The sequence below is a fragment of the Nicotiana tomentosiformis genome, chromosome 3 (genome assembly GCF_000390325.3).
Source record: "Nicotiana tomentosiformis chromosome 3, ASM39032v3, whole genome shotgun sequence".
Lineage (NCBI taxonomy): Eukaryota > Viridiplantae > Streptophyta > Magnoliopsida > Solanales > Solanaceae > Nicotiana > Nicotiana tomentosiformis.
In genome coordinates, this window is record NC_090814.1 from 105,186,522 (window position 1) to 105,196,477 (window position 9,956).

General features: G+C 36.7%; 1 protein-coding gene across 1 annotated transcript; it reads right to left on the bottom strand.

The window, feature by feature from the left end:
* Nucleotides 1-1,351: 1,351 nt before the first annotated feature.
* Nucleotides 1,352-6,324, bottom strand: LOC104116248 (gamma carbonic anhydrase-like 2, mitochondrial). Its single transcript, XM_009627062.4, has 2 exons — nucleotides 5,820-6,324; nucleotides 1,352-1,931 (listed from the first exon to the last, which is right to left on the bottom strand). Exons 1-2 carry the CDS (start codon nucleotides 6,199-6,201, stop codon nucleotides 1,555-1,557), a joined length of 759 nt encoding a protein of 252 aa, XP_009625357.1. The 5' UTR covers nucleotides 6,202-6,324; the 3' UTR covers nucleotides 1,352-1,554.
* Nucleotides 6,325-9,956: the final 3,632 nt, after the last annotated feature.

The window sequence follows — 9,956 nt, forward strand, 5'->3', positions numbered from 1 at the left end:
AGCCACTTTTCATGTAAAGATAAATCTGAACGAAAACACTGTTTAAAATCCGAAAAATATTCTAGCATAATATACTGGAGTTCGAATTTTTTACATGTGAACTTTCAGCATAATATACTGGTCCCGCATAATATGCTGGAAGTTCATATACGGGTGCTCCAATCTCTAGTATATTATGCTGGAACTTTCCGTGTTGCAGCAAAATAGTGGCTATTTTTCAATGACTTTGCAAACGCTGGCTATTTTTCAATTACCAGTCCGAAAACTGACTAGCCCGTGCTATTTTTATCATATTCTCTCTACTTTAGCCTTATATGTAGACTTGTTCAATTGTTGCATATAAAATGGAATTCAATCACCAACATTGATATAAAATATTATCGTATCCCTTGTACAATGCTATTGAAAATGTAGACTTTAAGATAACCAAACAAGGATCACATTGGATCTGGTAGTGTTCGTTGGCTGTACATAACAACTCAACAAGAAATGTGGAAGCAAATTGTTTAATTGCTTCACAATTATTAGTTCGTACGACCTATTATACTAGCAAGAATATCTAGTTGATGGCCTGTTCTATATATAATCATTGGAATTCTTTTTCTGATTGGTGATTATATGGGCTAAAAAGACATAGAGAAACTAATGATTCCCTAACCTTTTAAACAAAAAAATAAGAATAAATATGCTCACCTAATTCTTTTGTCCCTTTCTGTGCAGAACTCGTATCCACCTGCAACAAATGTGGCCCAAAGAAATTAATTGGAAAAGATGGTATTTGACCCTTGCACATTCACAAGCGTTTTTTCTATGGTCTTGAACTTGGAATAAAAGGCACATTGCCTCTGCCGGCTTCCATCTGATGATCACTTAATTATTTTAGTGATCCTACTACTGTAAAAAATATAGTAATGTTAGAGGAGTTGGGTGAAATTTGTGAATTAGATCGTGCTAATTTAAAATCCGATGATGTTAATTTGCTAGCATTTCGTCAAAAAGTAATGCCTAGTAACACTTCGAAACAAATCTTAAGCATCATCAGTAGAGAAAAAATGACCATTCACACAAGTAGATCAATACAAGATACCCGAAAAATAGATTTCGACTTGTAAAAATCATATATTACTACATTTCATATTCCTGATTTCCTTCCCCTCCAAATTTGGAGTAACAACCGACAGATTGAACTTCTTATGCTTACACGCAAAACCACAATGCTCACGACTCGCTCATGAGCCCATTCAAGGTCCGATGCTATTACCAGAGCAGCCCAGAGGACTTTACACACTGATGTGGTTACCTATAGTTCTTCATCTAATTTGGTACAGGAAAAGTCAAAGCATATACAGGCTTCTGGAAAGCATAACATGTATTGATGACCAAATACATCCGAGTGTCAGAAGAAAATCCTTGAACAGAGAACAAACATTCACTTATCGGATTGTAGAATCACATGAAAAACAAGAGACTCTAAGTTTCACTTAAAGAGTCTTACAATTTTCTTATTTCTCCGAAGAAAACCTCCCAACAAGCACAATCAATCAAACAAAAATTCTAAATTGAAATTCCAAAAGACTTCTTAAGCTTCTCAACTTCCAAATATACGGTGGAGTAAGGCAGAAATTCTGAGTGGTGAGCATTGGCCAGATCATTTATTGCAGTAGAAAGCCTTGGTATCTCTTTTATCTCTTCATGGGTCAAGGTCCTGACAAACCTTGCGGGATTCCCTGCCCAGAGTTCACCACTTGGAATCCTCCTCCCAGGTGGGAGCACCGACCCAGCTTCAAGAATAGAGTTAGTCTCCACCAATGAACCTTCCATAAGGATAGAGTGCTGGCCAATAATGCATTCAGGCTCAATTGTGCAGGATCGCAACAGACTGTATGCACCAACTGTAACATACCTGTCTACTAATGTTTCTGCTGGCAGCCCTGTTAAACGAACAGCAAAAATTGAAGTGTCACATACAAGTATTTTCCAAAGAAAATGCACCTTGATCGGCTAGGAACAGATAAAGATAGATAATATATCATTCTGCTTAGCTGCAAATCTTAGTTGGACTAGGAAAAAGAAATCAACCTACTTGAGGATAGGACTGATAGAGGTTTGGTCACCTCAGAATGCTCCAAGAAATACCTAGTAAAGGACTTCTCTCGACACTCTAATCATATGGATTCTCTAGGTCACTGAATATCATCTGAAGATCATTCTTCCTATCCCTAAATATTTTCATCAAACTTCATAGCAAATCCATAACCTCTTTCATAACTTACCAGGCATAAACTAAAATTGGTCCTTTAAAGTGTTAAATCAATTCTAAACCACATAACATTAAGAACGTGATAACTGTTTCAAGTTTTAAATAACGTAGCAGTTGTATAAGAACATAATCAGCAAAATCCCAAGAAAATTTGGATCTGCCTTCAAGGGGAAGACCAAAGTCCGAACTTCAATACTGCATTCTTTCAGATATTATTTAAGTTGCTAACAGAAAATGTGATACGTCATTCAAACACACTGTTGTTGCTGTCATTTCTTTATAATTCTTTGGGTAGTTTTGTCATTTCAATGTTACAGTGAGAGGCAGCAGTCATTTTCTTCAGTTTTATTCTATAGTAGGATGAACTATGCACCAGTGCCAAGATTTCAGTGGTTACTCATTACATCAACCAGCAGCATAAAACATGAATATTAGAGGCATGTCTGCATAAGTTATGTTACCCCCTTTGAGGATACAGCATCCCACAGCCCCCACCCACCTACCACATAATAAACTGAATTGCGTATGCCAAAAATCGGATTCTTCTTCTTTTATTTTTTTTATTAGAAAAACAATAATCACCGATAAAAAACTAGAAAAACAATAATCTTTACCTAGAATTTGAATCAGACGTCCCTATATTTTATAATTTGTTATTTAAATTCTCCTTCCTCCAAGTCACTACAATCTCCTTCATGGCTACCTCTTATTTTTTCTAGCAAAGAGCCTTAGACCCTCTTTACCTCATAGTCATACTTTTTCCTCCTACCAAAGAGTCTTAGGCCGTCTTTCTCTTCCCTTTGCAGTTTGCAACTCACCATATGGGATCTTTCCCCATGGAATTGCTCAGTCTTTATTTCTCTTTCTTCTCAGCTTGACTATTACTTGTTTCTTCATAATTATATGTTTGAGATTTACATTTCTTTATATTTTTGACCAACTAGACAGGATTACAGATTAGTTACTGTCATCACATTCACATTAGGTTCAGTATTTGTCATCAGTCTTTTTAGTCTGGCTATACACTTCTAAGTACACTTTTTTTTGGGTAAGGAACACTTCTATGTAAACATAAAGATAAGCGTGAGATTTACATAAGCTCTATTTTTGGAGCACTCTAATTTACCTTACAAGATAAAATAATTACTAGTATTGGAATGAAACGAGCTCAATTAGAACAGAATGGATGTAGAGAGTTCATCAACCAACCCAAATAGTTTGGACTTTGGACTTGAGATGCAATTGATTGATTAATTTCTTTTTCTTTTAGAATGATGATGGTGTCCGTACCAGCTTACGCCCACCTCGACCGTTTCACCGGGTACCTGCTACTTCCCACCAGCGCAAGTACCGGGTAACTTTGTCCCGGTAATGTTTAGGCAGAAAGGAAGAAATCATCGGGTACTTTTTGCCCCCACTGTGATTTGAACCTAAGAAGGCTATTCATTGCTTGCTTAATTATTATTTCTTCTTTTTAGAGAACAGTGGATTCAGTTAGAAGAGATAAAACGTCATGGAAGGATTAAATTCATAAGCAAATACTAAGAAAATGTATTTGTTTGTTACCCAAATAAAAAAGAAGTATTTTATCGAAAGGCAAATCTGTCTGCTTGTGGATTGAAACATAGTCGTTAGACAAAGTCCTGAAAAGAGAGAGGTTACAATGTTTCAGGCAGCAGGTGGCTATAGGTATAGCATGCTAAAACCTGAATCAAAGTTTATGTAATTAACCATTTTGACTTCCACAATTCTTAGGTCAGATCTATTCGAGGTCTTTCTAAAGTTTCCATAACCCCTTCACAAATTCTACAAATCCCTCATATTGAAGCCCATGAGCAGGCAACTGAGACTTAATAAGCAAATTAAAATCAACTACTGCCAAGGTAAAAATATATTAGTGATCCACCCAAGGGTGTGACCTAGTGGTCAATGAAATGGGTTGAGAATCTTGAGGTCTCAGGTTCAAATTTCAACAGAGGCAAAAGCACTAGGTGATTTCTTCCAATCCGTCCAAGCCTTGGGGATACCTGATGGGAGGTGGCAGGTATCCTGTGGAATTAGTCGAGGTGCGCGTAAACTTGTCCAGACACCACTAATATATATGCTTACTGTTTTGGCATAACATTTAGAGAAACATTTTTATAGGTGTAAACAAAAAAATCCTAATTTCCAACCATATTTTTTGTCAAAATAACTTATCATTGTAGAATATATATGACAAACACGCTTTCGAGAGCATTTACCGTCCCACATTTTAGATCGTGTTCCTGCTTAAACACTGAACTTCGCTTACTTCTGTATATGTATTCATAATGACTCACTTCCCGCTAGTAATATGCTGATCTTGTGAAAAGTAACAAGCAATCAATAGTTCTTACTGATAGTTTCCTTATTTTCCTGAGGATTTTTCTATTCAACATTGTAAATCACTAAGAAAGTTGTGTTCTCATTCAAAGTCAAGGCCCGCTTGATTCTGAGAGTCGAAGTGAGGCAAAGTGAGATTAAACTGCTATTAGGGCTGAAGCGATAACAACAGAGCAAGACATGTGCACTTCTGTGTTATCTAGCACTTGCATCAGAAGCAAAAAGAAATAAAAAATCCGACTAAATATTACCAAAACTAGGGCTTCAAAACCGGCCTCTCCTACTCCTCTTCTTAGTTATTTGAAGTTGCATTTTCTCTAGAACTTTACTGCGATGACCTTATCCTCCAGCACATAAATGGCATCCCACTAGAGCACATCTTCAATTTTCTAGAGCATCGAAGTTACATTTCCTGCAACGACCTTCTTCCCCTAATCCTCCTTCATTTTGGAAACCACTTCACTTCAATAACGTGTACATTTTGCTTCTCACTTCTTGCTTAGAGCCCCGAACCCTTGAAAATTTTCAGTTTCACTTCAAAACATTGGATATAGGGGCTTATGTTGTCTTGCTGCAATTAGCATACTTTGGGATCTACAGTATACTTTTTGTGCATTAGAAATATCAGTTGCACCGCGTTGTCTGGTCAGTTTTATTTCAGGGAAGTTCCCCTCTTTTGTGGAAAAGACAAGATAGATAAAGAGTGCAACACTTGTCCCTAATTGAACCAACTACCAAAACTATGATTCAATTGTTCACTTGACTTACAAGCTTTCTATGTTTTGGAAAGCTTCCGACAGGATGGACTGCTTCGATTGTAAGGTCCTAATCAATGAACATTCAACAAGGTTTCCAGATTCCATAAGTTCACGTAGACATTTGACTTTAGAACATGAAACATCATTCAGACTCAAAGGCAACATTCCTCACTAAGTTCCAAAATCCTTCTAAATACAATTTGTTCTCAGCAACATAGTTAAAGTACCTTTACACACTACTAATTTTCTCGCAAAACATGTAACTCAACTATCAATATCCAACAGATTAACTTCACCTAAGCAATGAAATACTGAAATTCCGTAAAATAAACAAAATTTCAAATAAATTGGAAATAAGACATCAATTTAATCAGCATAATAAGCTCATTGTGATGAAATATAAACTCAAATCTTATCGACAAATAGCGTAAATTTACCTGTAGGAGAAGACCAAGCAGCGTGAACCACACACTTTTCCTGAATGCTAGAGCAGAACCCTATTGTAATCTTATTGAGATCTCCTCGAAGGACGGCGCCGTTCCAGACGGACGCGCCGTCGTATACTGTCACCTGTCCAGCAAGGACCACATTCGGTGCCACGTAGGCATCGACGGCGACTTTCGGGGCCCACTGGCCAAGTGGAATGATCTTCCTCTGTCCTCTGTAGTCCCACTTCACTCGATCCGGAGATTCCTTTATTGCCGCCTGAGCCTCCGTCGCCAGCGAGCGGCGGATGAGATTGTGATTCTGGTGGCAGCGGAGGTGGCCGGAGAGAGTTGTTGCTATGACTCTTCTCGATAACCTACCTAGTGTCGCCATTTCAGATTTTGGAGCAGCTTCTGTGTGTGTGAGACTTGAGAGAAAGGGATTTTGCGAGCTCGAGAATGGATGAGAAATGAAATGAAGCAATAGGGTCGTGGACTTGGAGGTGATTTTCGTTTTCTTTTGGGGGGCTTAGAGGAAAAGCGTGAAATAGAAATTGGAGTTCAGAAAGAAAGAATATTTCCATTTAGGCTCAAAAAGTTTCTGATAGTTGTATGAGCTCCTTTAAAGGTTCATAATTACATTATAGGTGCCTTTATTTATTTCTTGTGCGCATTCAATTTTATCTATAATTTCATAATTTTCATTACTATACACGATGGAGTGTCAAATGGGTGGGCTGGATTGATTTTAAGCGGGTCAAAATTGCTGAGTCAATAAATGATCCGTCCAAAAGTAACTTGAGTTGAGATTGATTGAGTTAAGTTGGGCTAAAAATTAGGTCATTGCCCAACTCGCGCAACTCTTAACGAGCTTTAATTAATATGTATTATTTTTTGATTAATTATTTAATTATCAAATAAGACTTTGGTCATATATAATATATTAAACAAAAAAAATAATTTTTAAGATATTTTAATAAAGTTACTCATTGATCAATTTGAGCTAAAAATTAGCCCAACTTTAGATAAGCTGAAATGGGTTGGGTCAAAGTGGGCTGAGTTCAACAAGGGGAGGGTCAATGACCAACCAAACCTTGAGCGGCTTGAACGGATCAAATGGGTTTGAGCTCAAATTGCCACCCCTACTGATGACTATAATCTCTTTTATTTTCTTATGCCACGAGATGAAGGGTGGAAGTAAATCCCATATAATTCTAATTTCATTAGATCATCAAGGCTTTTCTCCTTGTTATTTTCTTCTCAACTAGTATTAGCACTCGCGCGGATGCGCGAACACTAATCATGTCAAATATTTAAGTTATTTGGATTATATGTAAATAACTTAAAATTTAAACTTTCTCGGTAAATATAGATAATCATTGAATATTAATAAAAATACTACATAAAATTTTTTTATCATTTCTTCTATTTTTCTTTTTTGATATCATTCTCGCCGGTGTCATTGGATCCTAAAAATAGTCAGAAAGTAAAATAATAACTCATATTTATAGCAAAACAATCAAATGTTGAGACTATGAATGACTCTTTGGATACGACTTGACTCTGTTACTACTACTTGAACTCTTATTTGGTGTGTTGATATCTCTTAAAAAATATTTTTTTTTAAAAATTTCAGTTTCTAAAACTTTAATTTTTAATAATAATTATTTTTATAATAATGCAAGTGAAAATATTATCCTTAATTCAAAACTCATTTTAGATGACTATCTAAAAATTTAAAAAATTCTTTAGCCAGTGAATTATTTTTTCCAGTATGACTCCATTTAAATATTTGACATTAATCATGTTAAATATCTGAGTTATTTGAATTATATGTATAATCTTAAAATTTAAACCTTCTAAATAATTATAGATAATCATTAGATATTAATTAAGAAACACTACATAAAAAAAGACTAACATTTTCTTAAATCTCGTAGTGATAATTTTATTTTAGCACTATTGTCATTGGAACCTAAAAATAGCCACAAAGCGAAATAATAACTCATATTTATGGCAAAGCACAAAGGTTGACAAGATTCGGAACTCTTATATGTCCAAGGTTCAATATTGAAATAATTTCAGAGGTTTTTCCTAACTTTGTCTGTGTCAACAAACAATTCGAAAAAATATAAACGATTCTTTGATTATGACGTGACTCATATACTACGACTTGAACTCTTATTTGGTGTGATATTATCTTTCAAAAAATATTTCTATTTTGAAATTTCAATTTTTAAAACTTTATATATATTTCAATAATAATTATCTTTTTAATTGTAACGACCCGGCCTGTCGTTTTGAGAACTTAAGTCTCGTTCGGTGGCATAAGACCCTGAGCAGCTTCATATTATGTGTATTGACTTGCGTGCGTGGTTGAATTCAGTTACCGGATGATTCATAGTGATTTGGGACACTTAGTCCCTAAAACGGAAGCTTAAGTCTTAGAATTTTGATTGTAGTCGGAACTATATGAAGATGACTCCGGAATGGAGTTCTGTCGGTTTCATTAGCTCCGTTGGGTAATTTTGGACTTAGGAGCGTGTCCGGACTGTAAATCCGAGGTCTGTAGCTGATTTAGGCTTGAAATGGCGAAAGTTAAATTTTTGGAGATTTGGATCGGAAGTGGACCTTTTGATATCGGGGTCGGAAAGCGATTCCGAGAGTTGGAACAACTCCGTTATGTTATTTGGGACTTGCCTGCAAAATTTGACGTCATTCCGGATTGATTTGATAGGTTTCGGCACGAGTTTTAGAAGTTGAAAGATTTGAAATTTATAAGTTTGATTCATGGTGCGATTCGTGGTTTCGACGTTGTTTGATGTGACTTTAAGGCTCGACTAAGTTCGTATGGTGTATTAGGATTGGTTGGTATGTTTGGTTGAGGTCCCAGGGGCCTCGGGTGAGTTTCGGGTGCTTAACGGATTAAAAGTTTGAGTTGTGTTACTGCTAAGTCTTCAGGCTTCTGGTATTTTTGCACCTGCGAAGAAGAGACCGCAGGTGCGAGAGCGCACGTGCGGAGAGGCAAGCGCAGAAGAGGAAAAATGGAGGAGTGCCAGGGGGCCGCAGGTACGAGGAAAATTCTGCATCTGTGATGCCCGAAGATGTGAAGATTGAGGCGCAGGTGCGAGAAGAGCTAGACTTGACAGTCTCCGCAGGTGCGGAGAAATTGTGCGTATCAGCGGCTTCGCAGAAGCAAGAGGAAGCGCAGGTGAGGTTGGACACGCGCACTTGCGGTCGCGCAGATACGGCTATTTATGCGCAGGTGCGGTCACGCCTGGGCAGAAAAGAGAAATCCGAGGGTTTGGTTTCATTCTTCGTTTTTGGACTTCAGAGCTCGGAATTTGGCGATTTTTCGAGGGTTTTTCAGAGGAAACTTTGGGGTAATAATTCCTAATTTGTTTTTGGTTGTTTTCCATTAATCCATAGTTGTTTTCTCCATTTAGTTTCGGGTTTGGATTGAAAATTTAGGAAAAATGGGAAGAAGTTCTTCAACTAAGAGTTTTGAGTTTTGATTGGGATTTAGACATTGGATTTGGATAGTTTTGGTACGAGTGAACTCGCGAGTGAATGTGTGTTCGTATTTTATGACTTTTACCCGATTTCGAGACGTGGGCCCAAATCGACTTTTTAGGGAGAATTTCGGAATTTTTATTAAATATTGATTTCATTGATTAGATAAGTTTATTATTGTTGTATTCATGTTATGCAATTGTGTTTGGCTAGATTTGGGGCATTCCGAGTCGGATAATTGAGAAAAGGACATTCTTACGGACTGTTTGAGCTTGATTCGAGGTAAGTATCTGGTCTAACCTTGTGTGGGGGATTTTCCCCTTAGGATTTGAGTCTTCTATGTTGATTTGTAATCCATGCACGCGAGGTGACGAGTGCGTGCTCGGACTTATTTGTGAAAAGTTGGCCTTTTAGGATTCTTAGGTCCTTATATTCACTAATTATGAAGTTGTTCTTGATATTATTAAGTTCCTATTTACTAGTTTCACCTCTACATGCTTTAATTAGAATTAATTGCTTTCAGGATTCACTCTTATTGCCTATTGGACTCTTATTTGATTTAACTAAAGATTTTTTTTACCTCATCTATTGTCATGCTCCTCTATTGTCATGCTATCTTTTCATAACTGCTTATCT